Below are 23,234 nucleotides of genomic sequence, written 5' to 3'. Positions count from 1 at the left end.
ATTAAATATACTATTCCAGGTGCAGGAGCATCAGAGCCATATAGAGAAGGTTTGTTAACTTTGCTCCAATACAGGATACCTTGGCATTTTTGTGGCTATGTCACACTGCAAATGCATGTCTAGTTCGCTGTCTACTATCACCCCTTCTCTTTCAGCATTACTTCTTCCCAGCTCTCTCCCTTCCATTAACTATATAGATTTCAGGTTATTTTCTCAGATGCATTAGGTACCATTTATTAATCTGAATATAATTTGTTATTCCCTGTCCATGTTTCTAATCTCTGTAAATCTCTTTGTATTATCTCCATCCTCACAGCTGTACATGACTCCTCCCAGTTTAGCATAATGTGCAAATTCCATTACTATGCTGTATAATTTCCCCTTTTAGATCATAAATGAAGATGGTAAATAGGACTGGTCATACGGTCAATCTGTGCAATACACCATCAGATACCTTCTCTTCAACCCACCATATTGCCTTTTATGATCTTTGTCAGTGTTCTGTTCACATGTGATATTTGTGTGTCCTGCACAATAAATGTAAATTACCTGGAGTCTTAAAAATAGTGGGCAAGCATAGCCTGGTAGATATGTCACAACTTGTTCATACATTTGTTCTAAATCTAATGACTTATTGGGCTTCAAAGTAACAGAGACCATTCCCACTTTTCCTTCATGATCTGTGAAAAAAAGTTTAAAATTAGTTATATGCTACATAATCTGGAAATTTTCAATCTTAGTGTAACCTGACTTTAAAAACCATATATTAATATACTGAAAATGTGTCTGATTAAGAATGTATGTAGTATTTATGTTTCAATCAAACGATAAAATATACACGTGAACACACAAAATGACAAAAGCTTTACTGGAATAAATGTGGAATGACTACATTACTCTTATGTACCAGAACCATAAGTGAGTTATGTAGGCAGGCTCAAATGAATTCCTTATACTTCATCACCATATCGTATATTTTGTCACAAATTTTATAGGGGAAATTATTATAGGAATGTCTGAGAATAACTTAAGTACTGGCAGAAAAGAAAAGTTATGACTAGATAGCTTAGGTTTCTAGAACTTTCTGTAATATTTTTTCTGTTTAGGATGACTGCATTACTTATTAGCAAGGCTACAATTTAGTCATGGAGGTCATGGAATCCATGACTTCCAGTGCCCTCTGTGACTTCAGTCCGCCGCCTGTGGGGGGCAGGGAGCTGCAGGGTACCCCTGCTGCCTCTAATGGCAGCAGGGGTACCCACAGCTCCCTGCTCCCATGGGAGGCAGGTGCACCCCACAGCTCCTGGCCACCACGGGCAATGGGGGGACCCCCCAGAGCTGCAGGCAGCAGGAGTACCCTACGCCCCCCACCTGCTGCAAGCTGCTCTTACCCCCTGCACAGCTGCCCCACTTCAAGCAGTGCTGGGACCCGCAGCTCCCCATTTTGTCCCAGATATTTTTAGTAAAAGTCAGGGATAGGTCAAGGCTTCCTTGAATTTTTCTTTTGGCCATGACCTGTCCGTAACTTACTAAAAATATCTGTGATAAAATCTTAGCCTTATTATCCACTCACAGGTTATGCAAGCTATTCCAGATGAGTGCCTCTGCCACTCTGGAGTAAAGCAGCCACCCTAAACTCATAACAATAAACCTTTTTATATCACCTTGCAATTATGTGGTCTCTTACTTTTAATACACAGAGGGCGGCTGCCATTAAAAATTCAGTATTTGCCAAAAGTTGTCCCACAGTGGCATGTGAGATATTGAAATTATTCCTTTTTTTTAAAATTTAGGTAAAAATTATACTATTTGTTGGCCAGTGTTGAACATACAATGGAGACCACTGTAGACAGAGTAGTCCTGATTCTCAGTTACAGTAAGGCTCCTTTACATTGCTCTTTCAGAGTAAAGGGGCTTTAAAGTGTGAGTAAATTAAACTTGCACCTACTTTCAAACCTCTTTAACCTCCCAGTGGGGTGTAAAGAGGCTGTAGCATGAATGGAAATCAGGCCCAGACCATTTTCGGCAAACTTTTTTTTTTGTTTATTATCATCATACTGTTTTACATATTTCATTCATTTCTTTTTAGGTTCCCAGGGAAATTCTCCCTCAGCACTAGTTTACTGGACTGTGTTAAAAGATGAAAGCAAACTAGCTCAAATGCTTAGTTTAATGTGACTTTTTTTTTAATTTAAGTGATTAAAAGTTCTTTGCTTCCTCACTCTGTTGAAATGTTTCTATTTTTCCATACAAATGTTTGGGTTTCCCAGATGCCATATTAATGATGCTCAGAGGATTAATTCAAGTTATGCAGTAGTCTCAAATTCATGGCAAAATAACCTTTATAACAACAATACAACATCAAGTTGTCTCTCTTATATTCCACATAAATCAAAGTACAAGGTTAAATGGCTGATCCACAATCTTTTGTTATCTGAGCTCTTCTTAAGAGCTTTTTAGAGAGCTGAATATTAAATAGCCAAGTTAATTAAAAGTGATTGTATAACTTTGTAAAGCAAAAATAAAAGTTATGAGGAATAGAAGCATGAATTTAATGAAAAACCTCTAGAAATAAAAGGTTCTTACCTGGCACAGGAACACCATATACATTGGCTTCCTGTATGAAGTCCAACATACCAATGACATCAGAAACTTCAGTAGTTGCAACATTCTCTCCTTTCCATCTAAATGGAGTCGGGAGTGGAGAACAAAACACTGTACCCTCATGAAAACATATGGGCATATTGTACTCCTGATGGATATTATGAGCTCTTTGGGGGAAGGTAACATTAATATTATTAATAATAATAAAATAATAATAATAATAATAATAATAGTTTATCTTATTATTGTGCCTAGTAGCCACAGTCATGGGCCTTGACTCCACTGTGTTTGTACAGGACCTAGCACAGTGGGGTCATGATCCAAGATTGGGGCTCCTAGGCACTATAATAATACAAATTAATAATAGTAATATTACCTTTTATAGGAATTATGAGTACATTGGTCTAAATATACCCTACATTTGTTCTAGCATGTCCAGTTAATGTGATGCTCTGATCACCATAAGAGTAAGCTTTGCTAAAACAGCTGCATTTAAAAATAAATAAATAAATAATGAAAACAAGTAAATCCTATACTAATCTGAAATAAATTATTTTCAACATTTATATCCAGCTAAATCTACCAAATGTAGACATCTATTTTGTTTGATACATTTCCCCACTTCTCTACTTCAGTGTGCCAAGTCTCCTTGCCCACCATTTGCTAGAATGCTCATGAGAAGGATCATGAGGGACGTTGAATGAAAACCTGCCACAAAATGAAGTTAGGTATGGTTGCATGCTGCTCACAAAATTAAACACTAGCACTGTTATATACTTCAAGAATGGATATGAACCAGAGACACTTGGGAGCGAGGAGCGGAGCAAAACAGGTCAAGCAATATTATCCTATCCCATGCACTAATGCTTTTTAATAAGGACATAGTGATTGTACCTGTAGGTATCCCCGATCCTATCCAAAAAGTAAAGAAAATTCTCTTGGTCTTGAACCATCAGATCCCCTGTATTGAAATAAATGTCTCCCTTCTTAAACACCTCGCAGAGTAATTTCTTTTCTGTATGTTTCTTACTCCCAGCATAACCAAAGAAGGGATTCTTTGCATTCACTTTGGAAATGAGAAGACCAGCCTCACCTACAGAGAAAAGTTAAGGTGAATAGTGATGTAAGATATCACAGGATAGTTCATGTTAATGTTTACATTAATGTTAATTGACTACATATCCTACATTTACAATATTAAGATACTAGATACCCAACTCGACATGGTGGAATTAGCCTATGAGACCAACAAACAATAGTGTGTCTTCTGATCTACTGCCTTGCACCTTCTGTAGTCCTTTGCAGTTGTCCAAGGTGCATATAAACTGCTGCCAAATAGGAAAGATAGTGTTTTACATTACATAAGATCATAAGAATGGCCGTACTGGATCAGAACAATGGTCATCTAGCCCAGTATCCTGTCTTCCGACAGTGACCAATGCCAGGTGCTTCAGAGGGAATGAACAGAACAGTTAATCAGGTGATCTGTCCCCTGTTGCCCATTCCCAGCTTCTGGCAAACAGAGGCTAGGGACACTTCCGAGCATGATTTTGCACCCCTGTCCATCCTGGCTAATAGCCTTTGATAGACTTATTCTCCATGGACTTATCTAGTTCTTTTTTGAGCTCTGGTATAGTCTTGGCTTTCACAACATCCTCTGGTGAAGAGTTCACACAATGCACCGTCAACCTGTGGAAGAAATACTTCCTTTTGTTCGTTTTAAACCTCCTGCCTGTTAATTTAATTTGGTGGCCCCCTAGTTCTTGTGTTATGAGGAAGAGTAAATAACACTTTCTTATTTACTTTCGCCACACCAGTCATGATTTTAGAGACCTCTATCATATTTCCCACACCTTAGTCATCTCTTTTCCAAGCTGAAAAGTCCCAGTCTGCTTAATCTCTCCTCATATGGAAGCTTTTCCACACCCCTAATCATTTTTGTTTACCTTTTCCAATTCCAATATATCTTTTTTGAGATGGGGCAACCAGATCTGCACGCAGAATTCAAGATGTGGGCATACCATAGATTTATATAGAGACAATATGGTATTTTCTGTGTTATCATCAACCCCTTTCCTAATGATTCCCAACATTCTGTTTGTTTTTTTTTTTGACTGCTGCTGGACATTGAATGGATGTTTTCATAGAATTATGCACAATGACTCCAAGATCTCTTTCTTGAGTGTTAGCAGTTAATTTAGACCCCATCATTTTATATCTATAGTTGGGATTATGTTTTCCAATGTGCATTACTTTGCATTTATCAACACTGAATTTAATCTGCCATTTTGTTGCCCAGTCACCCAGTTTTTGTGAGATCCGTTTGAAACTCTTCGCAGTCTGCTTGGAACTTAACTATCTTGAGTAGTTTTCTATCATCTGCAAGTTTTGCCACCTCACTGTTTGCCCCCTTTTCCAGGTCATTTATGAATATGGTGAACAGCACTGGCACCAGCCAGACCCCTGGTGGACACCACTATTTACCTCTGTCCATTCTGAAAACTGACCATTTATTCCTACCCTTTGTTTTGTATATTTTAACCAGTTACTGATCCAGGAGAGGACCTTCCCTCTTATCCCCATTAACTGTTTACAGGATAAATACCACTACACAAGATGCAAGGCAGTGGAGGATCAGACTCTGCTCTGTTTTAGAGATATCACTTACTAAAGTGCACCTGCCAAGAAAGATTAGATCTCACATTTCTTAGTGAATTATAATTGTCAGCATTAGTTTCCTTTTAATACTCAAAATAAAGTACCCAAGATTTGCAAAAAATGTATGTCTAAAGCTAGGTATTAAATCCATATTTAAATAGCCTGATTTTCAAGAGTACTGAGCTCCGCAGCAGTTTCCATTGAAGCCAGAAAAGTGGATTATATTTATACAGAATCAGTTTTCTTTCTTTGCCAATTAACTTATAAAAGTTAACCAAATCTATTTTCAGAAAATAACAGACAAGTTAGGAGAGGAGGAAATAAGTCTGCTTGTTGCACATAGAATGCATGGGTAGAATACTTCTATGGACTACTAGTTCGAAACACCAAGTATACAGCGCATTCCTGGAATGGTTGGTTGTGTCCCTGAGCATTCTAGGGTTACCCATACACACAAGTTTTAACTGTAGGGTCTCACATTTATTAAAGCATTTTCTGAACAGTAAAACCAGAGGGTTACATTGTTCTAGCAGAGAAAAGTACTCCAATAAAAAATATACCCAAAAGGGATAGAAAACATTACAAGGAGTTTAGGACCAAATCCTGGAGAAAGCATAAAAAGACTACATAACAGGGTTTTGCCTTGCTTTTCTTAGATTCATAAAGTTTAAGGCCAGAAGGTACTACTAGCGCATCTACTCTAACCTCTTTTATATCATAGACCATTAATTTTACCCAATTACCCCTGTATTGAGTCCTATAACTTTTGTTTGGTTAACACATAACTTCCAGAAAGGTAGTCTCCTTATACATGTATCAGGTAGTCTCTCAATCTTTCTGATAAGCTAAACAGAATGAGCTCTTTTCGTCTTTCACAGTAAGGCATTTTTTCCAGCCCTCTAATTATTTTTTGTATCTTCTCCAATTTTACAATATGCTTTTTAAAATATGGAAATCTGAACTGTATACAGTATCTGTCTCATCAATCACTTATACAGAGGTAAAAATCATCTCCCTAAACCTACTCACTGCTCCCCTACTTATATAGCCAAGGATTGCATTAGCCGTTTTTGCCACAGCATCGCACTGAGAGCTCACATGGAGTTGCTTGTCCACTGTGAATCCTAATATCTTTTCAGAACCACTATTTTCCCAGATACAGTTAGAACTTGTCAAAACTCAGAATTTCATTGTCTGGAAAATTCTGACACTTAAAAAGGTTTTCATTCTGATAAATTTTGAAATTTCAAGCAGAAAAGAAAGACCATCTTTTCCCTATTCGTGCTTTTGTCCTTAGGCAGTCTACCATTAAACAGATTGTGCTTCTAAAGCCTCACATGTTTAAAAATGAACCACTTCAGGTCATTAAACCTACTGATTTTGTAGGCAGATTGTTATAGGTTATTATTAGCTGATGTCGGTGCTTTATCACTTGTAACACAACAATACAGTTCATTTAAAAAAAAAAAACACCTGCAAGTTATTTATAGGGTGAACATATCCTGTTATAATGAATGCTTACCTTTCTTAACCTTCTCACACCAACCATGCCTATTTCTAATCGGTTCATCTTTTTTAAAATCATACTTGATTAAGTCAAAGGGGAAAAAAAGCTGAAAAGAGAAGAGAACAGATGAACCATCACTTATTTATAAACACAGCGACATCTGGTGGCAGCAGAAGTAAGCAATGAAACAATTTTATGTATAGCATTCAAATCTTTTTTACCTAAATGTAGAATCCAGTTTTATGTAAATACAAAGTGCACAAGATAAACTTATACTATTCACTGAAGAAAAGCAACATCTGATTTTAATAACTCTGTAACATTAAAAATATCTCTAGAACACATATGTAATCTCACTTATTTCCATACAGCATCCTGTGGTACAACTGTGGCCCCTATATACCATTGGAGCAGTGTACCAGAATCAGCACCAGGATGTCATAATAATAGAATCAGATCTGCAACTTTAGCTATAGTATTTGATAGTGGTGCCTGCTACAAAAACTACTCCTGGAACCAGATCCTTAGCTGGTGTAAATGACTGTAGCTCCATTTATTTCACTGGAGTTATGCCAATTTATTCCAGATGAGGCTCTGGCCCACAGTTTTTAGCATTGCTTGCTCGTGAGAATGCTTGAAGTTGTAGACTGTGGAAGTATTGTCAAGAGCAGATTAAAATGTCAGAAAAGGATTGTAGATGAACCAAAAGCAGCACTCCTTAGGATCCTAAAAACTTTCACGCTCACTCAGCACTACAGTATGGCTCTTAGGAAAAGCCTCATTTTGGTAAAGCTGCACTACCTGAACAAGAAGACTGGGAGCATTCTACTTCCCTAAACGTCAACAGGGAGGGGAGCATTTCCACTACTATACTTCTTTATGGACTGCAGCCTTCTCCCTGCTGGGCACCAGTCCTGTTCAGTGGGCCTCACATCCTCCTTTTGGGTACTGTCCACTCCTGAGAGCATAGGGACAGAAGTTTCTATACTCCCCCGATCACAGACATTGCTGTTCTGATTGACCCCCTACATAGGCTGCACACCAGAGTTGAAGCTGGGGTGAAAGGTTCTTGGGACCTCTTGCATAAGACTAGACAGAATCTGGCCATGGCTGCAGGACTGGGCCCCATATTCTTCCCAACATTAAAAACCCAGGTACGCTGTTTTCCACTAAATACTCAGGACCTGATTCTCATTTACACTAAGGGCTTGTTTTCACACTAGTGCAACTGCACCACTGTAGCACTTTAGTAAAGATGCTCCTTTGTCAACGATTAATCCACCTCCCCAAAGGCTGTAGCTATGTCAGCAGGAGAAGCTCTCTCATCAATGCAGCACTGTCTACACGGGGAGTTAGGATGGTATAGCTATGTCGCTCAAGGGTGCGGATTTTTCACACCCCCTGGACAACAGATATACCGATACAGATTTGTTGTGTAGACCTGGCCTAAGGGCCCTTTGCAAGTAGTGTAAAGTGGTTTTCATGTAAATGATAACTTGACCCAGAGTCTTTGTCATCATATGGACAGGGTGCATTTCTTATCAGATATTCACTTATCTTTCTGTGAATTCAATTAGCCTGCCTCCTTACTCTCCTCATCTTCTTTCTCCTAAAGAAGTGCATCAGTAGTTCTTGTAAAAGTAGGACTAACAAAGGATTTCTGGAAATCTTTGCAGAAGAAGTACTGACAGGACCAGTGTGGGAGAAACTAATTGCAAATATATATTTTAAAATCACACAGCACTTTTTTTCACCAGCAAGAAATACAATGTAATTAGGGAAATGGGATTAGGAAGATGTCTCATGTAATGGATAAGATGCTAAAACATAAAATGCTCATTTGACTTCAGTTAATTTGACTGAATAGTATATGATTTTATCATCCCTTAACCTGATCAGACCACTCTTCATTTTGTTGTCACTGATGCCTGATTTTTTATAGCAACCACTAATTAGCACAGGGGACAATTTAGAAAGAATCAAGTCTGTGGTGGTTGGATGCTGGATTAGTGAATGCAGCTACACATTGTGCACACCTTTTGTAATATGAAATTGAATGAGACTGGGACTTAGTTATAAACTTTACTTTTTGAATTAGACATATTGAAAATGCTTTATAATGTAAAGGGATGGATTTTGGTAGCAAAGCAACTGACTGCATATGAGAATTCAACTGTCATCAGGCACTCAAGTACAACCTTGTTTGAGCAAATCTGTTTCACTGACAGAGGAAATGTTGAGACTACCCGATTTCCCTGACCAAAGGTGCATCTTTGCATCCAAAGTGCATCTTTGGATTTCAGTACGACCCAGAGCAAAAGAACCTTTGTTTAAACACCTGGTCTAAAGAAGAGTACTTCTAACAGTGCGCTACTGTGTATCAGCCCAAGGATCTAAAGACTGGACACATGAACTGAGATTTACTGAACCTACTCATCAGCATCTGTAATACTGTAAACCTGTCTACATGCAAGCTGCTTTCCTTCTGCATTAAAGTTTGTGAATTGGAGTCACCTTGGCAAAACAGGTAGCACTGCATCATACTGCTGCGGGTACAGACCTAAATTTGTTTCATCTTGGCTATTTCAAATTATGGGGAAAGAAGGGCTGTAGACAAACATTACTGTATTATTCTACACAGTGTAATGCAGTGGATCATTCTTCTAATTTAACTGTTTTACTGGATAAATAAATATTATACAACACATGAACCTTTCAACCAGATAAATTGCAATCTGACCATACTCTGTATCACCACTGCCCTGTGATTATGTTGCTCTGATATTATTTAGCTCTTTAAAGTACTTATATGGCCAAATTACCATAGTATCTGAGCACCTCACAATCTCTAATGCATTTATCTTCACAATACCCCTGTGAGGTAGGGAAGTGCTATTATCCCCATCTATAAAACGGGTGATCTGAGGCACAGAGAGGCCAAGTGACTTGCCCACAGTCACACAGAAAGCATGGGGCAAAGCAAGATATTGAACCTGGGTCTTCTAGGTGCTAAGCTAATACCCTAACTACAGGACCATCTTTTTTTCTAGCTAACAGTATCATCATAATGTCACACTGTTGCTTTTTCAAATACAATATTTCAATTCAAATACGTTTTTAAAATTGTTTAAAAATTATTATATTTTAAACTCACAGTGGACCAGTAAAAATATGCATCAGCTTTTGCCTTTGGTTTGGTTTGTCAGCTGGAAATTTTACAGGAAATCTACTGCTGAATACCCTGGTAGATGTTTATAAAACAAACTGCTACATTTGTACACTTGTCTGCACAGGGAAATAGCCCAGAATAGCTATTCCACATGAGTTCCCAATGTGAATGCTTGTTCCTTACTAAGGCTGCCTCTCCACTATGAGCTAGGGGTGTGATTCCCAGCTCACTTACACATCCTCGTGCGAGGTCGAAGAGAGTTAGTGCGAGTATAAATAGTACTAAAGCAGTAGCCATGATAGCACAGGGAGCATCAGCAGAGACACAACTTAGCCATGCCAAGTACAAGCCCACCTGAAACGGGTAGCTAAGCTGTGCCACCGCTGCCTGTGCTACCAGGGCTGCAGCATTATTTATATTCATGCTAGCTTGATGAGCATGTGAACCTGCGCTGAGAATCACACTTCTGTCTCCCTCGGGGTAGACACAGCCTAAACTGTGCTTTCATTTGGTTTAGGTTAATCCACTTTGTGTGGAGTAAGTGTGTCCACATGGGGAACTAGTGCAGAATAGCTATTGTATTTTTAGTTCACACCCTAATTTTATTTTGCAATAGCTTTCCTTTGTATACAAGCCTTAAGATTCAGGATCCACCATCCAAACAAATTCAAAGACTTAACTAAAACTTTCCTTCCCTAGCACAGTTGCCCCCCTCCTCTTCCCTGCAGACTAGTTTAACCACCGGGCAGCGAAGCTTTCAATGAACTGGAGCAACGGAGCCGTGTGAAGTACTTCCACCGGCAGGGGAGCAACATGCACACAGGGCTTGTTGTTCTGGTTGCTTTCTGCCTAGCTGTGGAACTGGTGACTGGGGAACCCTCCAGCTGATCCTGCAGTCCTTGTGCATTGCTATCACTGGCAGTTTTGCCTCCAGGATTGGGATCCTATAATATCATTGAATTTAGGTATGCATCCGATGAACTGAGCTGTAGCTCACGAAAGCTTATGCTCAAATAAATTGGTTAGTCTCTAAGGTGTCACAAGTCCTCCTTTTCTTTATACATTAACTATGTTTCATAACGACAAGGCCTTATCTATGATGAACTCTGAACCATGTATGAAAACAGAGTTTGAACACTATTTAACCCTGTTTGGGCTAAATTGTTTCTCTTCGTGATTTGGCTAGCCAGTGACAGGACCAACTATTTAAAAAAAAAAAAGCCTTGCAAAGAACATATTTGGTGCTAACCCAGAAAATACTGGTACAGTAAGATATTTTGGAATATAGTGGCAGTATTAGACCATGCTTGTCAAAAGCTATGTGAATAACCTCACTGTTAAAAGAGCAGGAGTGGTACTAATCTTCAGACATGTTTTAACCTTTGCTGAACGGGCAAAGATCATAGAAGCTTCTAGTAACACTGTTGATAAACGCATTAAGCATTTGTGCTGTTAATATTGATTTCCAGAGGCTTATAAATATCTGCTTCAGCTAAAACTTGACATGAAGTTTTCTTGTCATGTTAAAAAGTACCTGTTCTGTTATTTTAAATTTTAAGATTACAAACAAAAAACAAACTCCACTAGAATTGGGTCAGTTCTGAAATAGTTTGTTCTGTGAAAGAAAGGCAATAAGCCTCAACAAAATGCTACAATGTTTTTTGATTGATTGCCACAGTCAAGCTTTCCATCAGAATAAAAGGTTAAATTATTAATTTAGCACCTGATTCTGTCATCCATTCTCATGTAGAGTAATGCCTTATCATGCAAGCAGTCCTACTGATTTCTAGGAGAACAACAAAACAAGGTATTACACAGAATGAGTCCTGGAGAAAGATTCAGGCCTTTACAATTTTTTTTTTAAACTAAAACACTGGCAAAAAAATGTTACATGCAAAGTTCTGAATACAAATATTTAGAAGCTGATTTTTAGGTAGATAGTATTTGTACTCCCTGTTACCACTTTTTATGACGTATGAGTTCTCTTTCCCCTCACTCCTGTTGCATTTTCTCTCTTGTAGCCTGGGGTACATTTTAAGGGTAATGTGGAGTGTCTTTTCCATGCATCTTTGATCAATATTAATGGGAGTCTCATGCCTAACTCCTTATGCATCACACAAATCATATATGCATAAAAGGTCTGAAGCTGCTGTGTGCATTCCTGTTCAGAGGCTTCTGCAAATTTTGTTTCCTTAGCAGATATAGGCTCCCATTTTCTACTGCATTAATTCTATTCACCTGAGACATATAGACATCCTTGTTTTTGAAAAATCTGTTTATACAGATGGACTGAGTAACTGTGCCTTCAAACATATCAACAGGACCCACTGTACCTAGAGATTACACAGTACAAATAAACTAAATTATTCCTAGACAAGAACACCACTTTCCAGTTAGCATCTCACATCCAGTGGCTCTTTGGATACATGACACACTACTACAGCATTCACCCTTTTCTTCACACAACTGAAAATATAATAAAATATGATTTGGCTGACAGAAGATCATCACTATCAATATTAATTCATTTACTTCTGTCTTCTCACTAGCTTTTCTGGTTGCTAGCATTGTGTCTTTTGCATCACCTATAATTTGGCAAGTGGAACATCAATCACACATTAGTCTTTGCCTCCTTGCTTTAGGAGAAGGCAGTTAGTGACAGAAAATTCGCTTTCATTATCTTGGGAGCCTGTACCAGTCTTGCCAGCTTTAGCATCTGCGGTCTCATCTGTCTGTATTTAATCTTTAGATACTGTTCCACACTCATCACTTCAACATACAAATATAGGAACTGCCATACTGAATCAGACTGGTGAACCATATAGTTCTGTGTACTGCCTGATAATGGCCAGTACTAGCTGCATCAGAAGAAGATGCAGGGAAACTTACCGTGGACAGCTATGAGATAAAGTGTCCATAGGGGATATGTTTTCCTATTTCTCCCTCTATCCCCACAAAGTGGCTGGTTTATGCTTGCAACCATGAGGTTTTATATCCTATTGTGATGGGGTGTGCAAACCCGCTTTGAGCTCAGGCAGTCTTACCCCACCACACCTGTAAGGCATACCAATCTGGGAGGAAGAGCCTTAAAAGGGAAAAGCCTTGAATACTGAGGGGTTTCCTAAAAAATCTCTACCTATTCTCTATTAATATTGTTTTGCACCGGATTCAGTGTGAATGGAAAGGCAACGAAGTGAGAAAAGACACTAGAGCCTCCAACAGGTAGAAGTCAGAAAGAGAAATTCCTGGGTGTGGTGGGGGTAAGACAGGAGGCCCATTGCAAACGTGCTCACACGTGATTTTCTTTTCCCATCCTCAACTTCTCTCTCCTTGTCCTAATTCCAATTTAGGGAATGAGATCTCAGAGAGTATCTGAGAAGCTCTCTTCTTCCCATTCATGGGAGAGAGAAGTAGCATGTGTGTATTCAGTTACCCTACTTGGATTTTATGTATCACTTAAATTTATGTCTGTCTGCTCCCACCAGCACAACCGTATTAGCAGAAAGGTGTGTAATAACCATTAGGACTCAATGAGGCCTCTTGTATACACCACAAACATGTTTTTCCTCAAATGATTTCAGCTAGCTTCCAATCTGACACACTTTTCAAAGTCATAGCCGCTCTCCTTGTCACGCTTTGAGATGTCCAACCAGTGACACTCAAAGTGGAATAAAACCATGGCATCATCTACGCTTCTGAAATATAGTGTTTGCCAGTCAGTGATTTGTAAGGGTTTTGTTTGTTTATTTGTTTTTAGGAAACCCCTCAGTATACAAGGAAACTGGCCCAGGGTATTATGATTCAGAAACTATTTGTATCAATCAGTATTCAACTGCAGTGCAATCAGAAACACCAAAACAAAGGAGCAGTGTGAATGTTCATTCCCCTGCAGTTCAGACACTGCCCCCATACTTTTTTTTAAATCCAGAGGAAAGAGTGTAAAGTAACAAAAACCATATCTAGTGACCTTTTACTTTTGTAACATTCATTCCTTCTTGCCCTCTCCTACCCTTTGCTTTTTTTCATCCATTGCTGAGAGAAGTCTAACCAAAGACTCTTACTCAGGTGAATAGTACCAGTGCCATAACAGAGTGGGGAGCTATCCGCTGTTATGAACAGGAATGTGGCAGAAAGAGAAGTGAGGGAATGACCATTTTAAGATGACTTCAGTAGGCCTGCTTATATGGGTAAGGGATGTAGGGTCAGGCCCTTAGTTTGTAGATTCTTGCTTTGTCTTAGTATTTTATACATCACAGGGAAAAATCAAACATGCAATGTGGCTCCACAAGAAATATTCCCTTCAAAGAGAAAGGGAGCATCATTTTGGAGAGGCTTGGGAGGTGAGGGGGTGGAGACAAGTGTACATATTTTGGACTGGATCGTCCCACTGTAGAAAAATCCAGGGGAGAGAGTTCTGGAAGAGGAAGCATGTGCAAGAATATCCCTTCAGAATTCCTCCCCAGTCATTCTCTTGAGGTGTCAGATAGGTTTGTCTTCCATATGGGACCCAACAAAACACCTGGAAAATACTGAAGTATTCAAGTGCAGCCAGTGTAGTTAAATCAAAGATCCTGTGCCTCTGCACTAGTGACTAGATTCACAAAAGGACTTAGGCGCCTGCCACTGCAGGAACCTAAATCCCAGAATCAGGTCCCACAGGTATTCACAAAACCCTGGTCAGCTGCCCCTGAACCCTTTAGGCCTGAACCTAAAAATCGCTCAGCACCTAAATTTTTGCAGTAAAGTTTCCTGGGCACCGACATTTCTACCTCTGAGCATAAGCACTGCAACTGCACGGCAAGCATCCAAATGCCTAAGTCCTCATAAATTCACAAACCAGGAGTAGGTAGATAGGTGTTCCTCCACCTAATTCACCTGCGGGGCCTGATCTAGAAAGCAAGCTCCGACCTCAGCTACTAGATCAGGCCCCTAATAGGCAATCTCATACAAAATAAGGGAGATGGGGGAGAGAAAGTCCCTCACAACTTTTAGCCCAGTGGTTAGGATAGTCATCTGGGATATCTCCAGTTAAGTCTCCCCTCCATTTGAGGCTGAAAAAGGGTTGAACAGGGATCTGCCACCTTTCAGGTGAATGCCCTCGTCTAGGATATTCTGATGTGGGGCTCCCTCGGTTTTTGCTGTTGAAGCTGTTGTACTCTGACTTTTTTAATTATTTATCCATCAACATTCAGTATCATGACACCTAATTTTCTTTGTGAATCTAGCCCTTAATGCAGGTTTATTTTCTGGAGAAGAAAGAGTTTGAGCAGTATTTTAAAAAGACAATATAAACTAATTTTGAAGGCAGAATAATTGCAGAGCGGCCATTTCCTGTTCATGAGAGGTCTTGCATTCTTCACATTTTCATTTTTGAGAAAGGGTGAGGGAAGATGATTTCACAGTTATATTATCAAATTAGATAGATACTTTGATAGGGCACAGTAATGCCAACCGGTTAGAATTTACAGCAGAAATGTCTGTAGACATTCACTATCCAGTTGCAAAAATAAATAAATAAAATTAACAGAATTTTTAAAATGTGGATTGCAGCAGTATCCTTATTTCTAGTGTATAGTGGCTAATTCAAGTCGTATGACTAAACCACAGAGGAGAACAAATAGCACCTTTACTTTATATTCAAGAAAAAGTATCAATCTTCCTTTCTGGGTATATAAAAAGTACCATTTTATTAATGTATGAAACAAATATAAAACAACATTCCACACCTTACATGGTTTAAAGACTTGGGGGGTTGGGGATGGAAGGGCACAGAGGGAAATATAACAACTCTGGGCCTGATCCTGAACCAACCAAAGATTACAGATGGAATTTTCAAATGCACCAAAGTGACTTAGGAACACAAGTCTCATTCTAAATCAATGGGATTTATGCTGCTAAATATTTAGTTGCTTTTTAAAATTCCATACTATGGGTGTGCTGCTCTTGATTTCAAGAAGAGCAGGACTGGGCCTCAATAATAGTACAAGGTTAAATTGGCGGCCTAGTGAGTAGAAATTCTGAAGAAGACACCTATCACTTAATTATCTAAACCCTTGGATGCAAGTTTCTTAGAGACAAATCTCTCCAGCCATTTAAAGGAATGATGTTAACAGGAGCCACAGGAAGATCCATCTACTGTCGTTTTCTAACTGGGAGATGGTTGTTGTGACACTAGGTCTTGAGGGAGGGTGAAGGAAGGGGTTTACAAAAAATAAAATTAAAAACAAGAACCCAATGAGAGTGGAAGAATCTCTCACGCAATATAAAGAAAGAACCCCTCCACCTTTTCCCCTACTGAACTGTATGGGAAAGTCTAACAGAATTTATTATAAAAAGGACAGTCTTTCTGTAGAGTTATTTAGCAATGGAATTTAATAGAAAATTTTATCCCTGCTATAGAATATCTATCCAGGATCAAAAAACTAGAGACAAATGATCTAATTTTCTATTAAATTCCATAGGGTTTTAGAGTAAATTCTATAAAATCCTATGGGTTTCATCTCTATACAAAAGTCCTAACAGTTAATAAAGGGAAACAGAAAGACTAAACCTTCAGTACCCATCTTGCAGTTTTTACTTTTCTTTACTCAAGTCTGCTTTACAATGCATTGACTTTAACCATCAAAAAGTTAAATATTAACATTACACTGATCTGTGGTGTAATTGATACAGCTTTACTCAGTTGACCTTAGCTTCAAATGAATTTATTCAGACTTTAAAGTGGTAGTGATAGCAATAAACATGTCTGTCCAGATTCAGAAGCTTTCTCAAATGTCACTTAGCCTCACAAAAAACCACTTATTAAGCTGTTTGCTCACAACTTTCAAACTATGAGATGACTATACTCCTTTATAATTTTACAGCTTGTCACCGCACAAAAACACCCAATAAATGGGAACAGATCCAACGTGAAAGTAAGATGTGTAAGAGTCACGCTGATAGTACTCCAGGAGGCCAGGGCAGCCAAATTTTAAAAGTGCTACCAACATGATCAGCAGCAGCCTGTCTCAGGAGCTACACTTAGGGTCCAAACCAATTCATAATAGTTTCATCCATTCACTTAGCCCTGGGGAAGGTGGGGGGGGAAATATCGATCTAAGTTACGCAACTTACGCTACATGAATAACGTAGCTGAAGTCGACGTACTCAGATCGACTTACCATGGTGTCTTCACCGTGGTGAGTCGACTGCTGCCACTCCCATGTCAACTCCACCTGCGCCTCTCGTGGCGCTGGAGTACAGGAGTCGACGAGAGAGTGCTTGGGGGTCAATTTATCACACCTAGACTAAACGCAATAAATCGATTCCTGCTAGATCGATTGCTGCCCGCCGATCCAGCGGGTAGTGAAGACATACCCTTAGATTAACTCTTTTTAAAAAAATATCTGAACTATTTACATGGATAACTTTTTTTTGCCGTTTCTCTCCATATACTATAGCGACTGATTACATACAGTGTATTGTTGCACTGGGCCGTTACAATATGGCCCACGGATTTTAACAGATATTTAAAGGCTAATTAATTCTGGCATCTCACCTTTGTTGCAATATCCTTCTGTAGAAGCAGTTTTAGGTTCTTCTATAAAAGTCACCCAGGAATTCACCCTCCAGGCCTGTCTATACTAGAGATGTTTTTTATCAAAATATCCCACCATCACCAAGCCTGGTTAAGTTCCACTGGTTTTAACAATGTTAAGAGGCTTAGTACAGAATGGCTGCGTGCCACTAAGCCTGTGAGCATAGTGTAGAGTTCAAGAGATCCACCCAAATTGAACTTTTCAGGATCCTTTTAAAATGGGGTTGGGGAGCCCCGTGTGGGCTTGGATGATCAAGTTCTATGCTGACCTCAGCATACAACTGTAAAGGCACTCTCCACCTACTTCCAGAACTCTTCCTCACCTCCTATTTTGCAGGGAAGGGATGATACAGGTGATGTGAGCGACCCTCCCTCTTCCCAATCACATATTTTATTGTCTAAGCTGAGTGAAATGCCAACACATGCACCATGCAGTAAATAGTGAAAAGTAAATTTGATTTATCTTTCCAGTTTTAATCTAAAGTAACAAAATAAATGTTACAGACTCGGTGGATTTTGATTTTTGCCATGTGACGGGGTATGAACTTTTTGTAACTCTGACTTGGCCATGTGACTGGGGACAGGAAATATTTCTTAGCATTCCTGTATATCATTCTTTTGTTCCAGTCAAGCTAATATATTAGTGTCCTTTTTATCTTTTAAATTTAGAAGTATGGAAAACCAACTTGAGGTAAAATGGCCACACTGAGTTAGTCATGCATTATTGTAAATTTCATTGCACTAGTCACTTTACCCATAATCAAGATATTATAGATGATATAGTAGTTTATCTTTATTATTATTATTACTCAGATTTATTATTTTAAGCTGAATATTTGTACATTAGTGTATGATAAGTGTATTCTTTGAAACTCTAGCCCTGAATATTACTGTCCTACTAACTCCATGGAGAACTGTATTCTTAATCGTGCAAGTCTCTAAACCAAGGGCCTGTTCCTATGGACTGCCCCAGTGTTACTATCTCTCATGATTTTATCAAGTCTCATGATCTTTGGTGTTTTTCGTAGTACCCCAGGTGTTGGAATCGGATTGCATGAAAAGTCCAGCTTTCTTTATGAAAAAAGTTGCGTCCTCATGGTTCTGGAAAGCTTCAAAACATGAAGCAAGCGCACCTTAAAGTTTCAGAAAAATAGAAATGTATTGTTTTTAAAAATAATCTCATGACTTTTGAAAGCTTGGGGTTGGCAGTACTGCAGGCACCCCCAGGAAGCATGCTGCCTGTAGATATTGTTCTTCCACAGTTGAGTAGTTGAAGCCACACAGCAAGATACAGCAGAAAGGAGCTCCTGGCAAAATATCCCTGGGTCTAGATAGGGTAACATGGAGTGGAGAGTACTTGATCTCCAATTCCACACCAGGCTCTGACCCAGAAAATAAAAGTTTGAAGACTGGGAAGTAAATGGACTTGAGACATACAAGCATCTACAGACTCCTGATGAGCAGAGAGAGCATGCAGGTATACCTCCCAGTCTTCAATCTTGTACATATATTTCACTGGTTATAAATCTGTGATGCATTAAATAATTGTAATCTAGGCTCTTGCCTAGTAACAAAGATTTAGAATGCAGAACTGAACAGAACTTTCTTGAAACTTTCAGGATGATGGAGTTTCACTCATTTAGACCTTGTCTATGCTAGGAAATTTTAAGGGAAAAAAAATCCCACTGGTGCTGCCATTAGCACAGGTGAGAGCACTATATACACATGATTTTGGGAGCATTGAACAGTGTCAGTTAAACCTGCAGTAACTAGACCAAAAGACTTAGGACTTGATTTTGCATCCTCCATTCCCACTGACTTTAGCCTCACTTCTTCTGATCTAGTTACTGAATTAAGAATCACATTTATCCCCAACCCTCCTTCTAAAATAAAATATTAAATAGTTACCTTATAAAAGAAATTAGTACGTCCCACAGATCCTATTTTCCCAGTGTGGTTCATGAAAGAAATGTTTCCTTCAGTAGCCCCATAAAACTCACACATTTTGATGTCACCAAATCGGCCTAAAAATTCTCTCCATACATCACTCCTTACTCCATTTCCAACTGCCAAGCGAACTTTGTGATCTTTTTCTCCTTCTTTCTATTAAAAGAGAAATTAAAGAAGATTTTAAAGAATAAAATATTATAATGCATGTATTTGATTGTAGCAGATGTTACAAAAAAAAATGTACAAACTTTCAGACATCCAACAGAAAGCAAAAGAGAAACTAATAAGTTAAAGTAAATTACAGTGCATTTCTAATGTTGTGAACTATATCTAAGATACAGCTGTAGTTCAGCAAACACTGAACCAGTGTCATAAATATATGCATGTAAATTGATTGCAACGGTTAAAATGTTGCTTAAATGAATATTTAAAAAAGGATACTTGGATTAGAGAATATGAATATATGCAGGTTTTAGAAAAATTAACCGAACATTCTTCTCTCTAGAACAACTTTAAATTAAAAATTGATGTTGGGGAGAGGTTAGTAAAATGAACAGGGAAAAGCAGGAATTGCTTTTGTAACAGATTTACATCAGGAGAGGTTATCAGTTACCTCCTTGTCCTTTCAAATGCATTATAACTTTCATGAAATCTTGGTTGCGTCTCAGGCAATTACAAATTATGAGCATTCCTGTCCTGATTAGAGCATATGATCCATCTCCTATAGCATCTTCAATATTAAGACTTGCAACTAGGGCTGTTGATTAATTGCAGTTAACTCGCGCAATTAACTCAAAAAAATTAATCATGATTAATCGCAGTTCAATCGCACTGTTAAACAATAGAATACCAATTGAAATTTATTAAATATTTTGAATGTTTTTATATAATTTCATATATATTGTATTCTGTGTTGTAATTGAAATCAATATATATTATTTGATTCAAATATTCACACTGTAAAAATGATAAACAAAATAAATATTTTTAATTCACCTCATACAAGTACCTTACAAATGTAGATTTTATTTTGTTACATAACTGCACTCAAAACCAAAACAATTTAAACTTCAGAGCCTAGGCTATTAGCCAGGATGGGCAGGGATGGTGTTCCTAGCCTCTCTTTGCTAGAAGCTGGGAATGGGCGACTGGGAACGGATCACTTGATGATTACCTGCTCTGTTCATTCCCTCCAGGGCACCTGGCATTGGCCACTGTTGGAAGACAGGATACTGGGCTAGATGGAGCTTTGGGCTGACCCAGTATGGTCATTCTTATGTTCTACAACTGCACTCAGTCCTACTTCTTGTTCAGCTAATCACTAAGACAAACAAGTTTGTTCACATTTACAGGAGATAGTGCTGTCCTCTTCTTATTTACAATGTCACCAGAAAGTGAGAACTGGCATTGGCATGGCACTTTTGTAGCTGGCATTGCCAGGTATTTATGTGCCAGATATGCTAAACATCCATATGCCCCTGCATGCTTCGGCCACCATTCCAGAGGACGTGCCTCCATGCCGATAACGCTTGTTAAAAAAATAATGCATTAATTAAATCTGTGACTGAACTCCTAGGGGGAGAACTGTCCCCTGCTCTGTTTTACCCTCATTCTGCCATATATTTCATATTATAGCAGTCTCGGATGATGACCCAGCACATGTTGTTCATTTTAAGAACACTTTCACTGCAGATTTCACAAAACGCAAAGAAGATACCAATGTGAGTTTTCTAAAGATAGCTACAGCACTTGACCCAAAGTTGAAGAATCTGAAGTGCCTTCTAAAATCTGAGAGGGACGAGGTGTGGAGAATGCTTTCAGAAGTCTTAAAAGAGCAACACTCCGATGCAGAAACTACAGAATCCGAACCACCAAAAGAGAAAATCAACCTTCTGCTGGTGGCATCTGACTCAGATAATAAAAACCAACATGCGTCGGTCCGCACTGCTTTAGATTGTTATCAAGCAGAACCCATCATCAGCATGGACGCATGTCCTCTGGAATGGTGGTTGAAGATGAAGAGACACATGAATCTTTAGTGCATCTGGAATGTAAATATCTTGGGACTCTGACTACAACAGTGCCATAAGAATGCCTGTTCTTACTTGCAGGTGACATTGTAAACAAGAAGCGGGCAGCATTATCTCCTGCAAATGTAAACAAACTTGTTTGTCTGATCAATTCGCTGAACAAGAAATAGGACAGAGTGGACTTGCAGGCTCTAAAATTTTAGATTGTTTTATTTTTGAATACAGAGATTTTTGTACATCATTCTACATTTGTAAGTTCAACTTTCATGATAAAGACGTTGCACTACATTACTTGTCTTAGGTGAATTGATAAATACGATTTCTTTTGGGGGTTTTTACAGTGCAAGTACTTGTAATCAAAACAAATATAAATAGAGCACTGTATACTTTGTATTCTGTTATAATTGAAATCAATATATTTGAAAGTGTAGAAGACATCCAAAAGTATTTAAATAAATGGTATTCTATTATTGTTTAATCACACCATTAATCACAATTAATTTTTTAATCGCTTGATAGCCCTACTTGCAACCTTTTTTTTTTTTTTTAATCTCAAAATTTTGTTCAATGTTTCTTGGACTATTTTAGCCTCCTTATTCACTGCAATCTCTAGTATTGCTAGCTCTCATAATTTTATCAGGAGAATCACAATATTAGGCATTTCTCTTAAAGCACCAGATCCTGGATTCAGTTGATTACATGAGAATCTCAGCTTTCATTTAGAAAAAATTTCTAGTGATTATGGTTGCAGGGAAAAGCTTGGAAATGTGATCCAAGTGTATTCCAAAGGTGCAAACATTAGAAGGCAAATAAAAAGAACCCAACATTTTTTATTTTTAAAAATCTCATGATTTTAAAGCTGAACTCATTTTCTGAATGTGTGGGTTTGGCAATACTGAATCCCTGCAAGTGAGCTGAGAGCATGAATTAAATATAGGATTTTATGAGAGACAACTATCAAATACATAGTACTGTCTATCTGCTAATAAGTCTAGAGTGAAACTGCAACAAAGAAAGGCATACAAAGAATGTATTGGAGACTTGGGGTATGTCTGCACTAGAATAAAAGATCTGTGACGTGGCTGTGACTGGCCTGGGTCAGCTGACTCAGGCTTGTGGGATTCGGGCTGCAGAGATAAACCCTGCTGCGCAAACATTCAGACTTGGGCTGGAGCTTGGGCTCTGGGACCCTTCCCCTTTATTTGTTTATCATTAAATAAACTTTTACTTGATTTCACTATAAACATATCTAAGTGCTATATGTTACATGGAGCAGTGATCCAGTGGATCTAGTAAACTGGGGTGTACTGTTTCTTTGGAAACAGCAAATCCCTCATCCACACTGCTGGGTTCCAGTAGAAGAGTCATTGTGAGCACAGGAGAGATCAAGCTCCTGGCCCTCAGTTTCAGTGCAAGCCCGACCATGGCTTGGAGCATCCAGTTCGGGGAAAGCCCAGCTTTACCTCATGGCCCTGAGCTGGAGCATGCTCAGTTGCTCTGTAGGGATGATGCCTGCAGAGTCTGATCAGCTCTAGGAGCTGTGAGAAGCTCAAGCATGTTCGGTGAGAACAGAGTCTTCTTAGATTTTAACTCCTCTAAGCATGTGCAAACTGCAATTTTTTCCAAAGACCTGTAAACTCATCAAATTCGGGCACATTTTCATGGGCACAGCAAAAGATCACACTCCAACTAAATTTCAACTCACTGCTTCAAAGCATGGGAGCCCTACCACTGTTCAAA

At 38.7% G+C, this 23,234-nt stretch overlaps 1 protein-coding gene across 1 annotated transcript in view; it reads right to left on the bottom strand.

Moving 5' to 3' along the window:
• Positions 1-23,234, bottom strand: part of SLC27A6 (solute carrier family 27 member 6) — a 60,856-nt gene that overhangs the window by 2,888 nt on the left and 34,734 nt on the right. Inside the window, exons 5-9 of the mRNA XM_048851715.2 lie at positions 19,423-19,617; positions 6,785-6,875; positions 3,499-3,697; positions 2,587-2,684; positions 550-680 (exon numbers count right to left, since the gene is read on the bottom strand). Coding sequence (XP_048707672.2) covers positions 550-680; positions 2,587-2,684; positions 3,499-3,697; positions 6,785-6,875; positions 19,423-19,617 — 714 coding nt within the window. The remainder of the gene's footprint in view (positions 1-549; positions 681-2,586; positions 2,685-3,498; positions 3,698-6,784; positions 6,876-19,422; positions 19,618-23,234) is intronic.

This window comes from Caretta caretta, chromosome 5 (assembly GCF_965140235.1).
Source record: "Caretta caretta isolate rCarCar2 chromosome 5, rCarCar1.hap1, whole genome shotgun sequence".
Taxonomy (NCBI): domain Eukaryota; kingdom Metazoa; phylum Chordata; order Testudines; family Cheloniidae; genus Caretta; species Caretta caretta.
The sequence above is the reverse complement of the archived record's forward strand: the minus strand, read 5'-3'. Positions and strand labels throughout refer to the sequence as shown.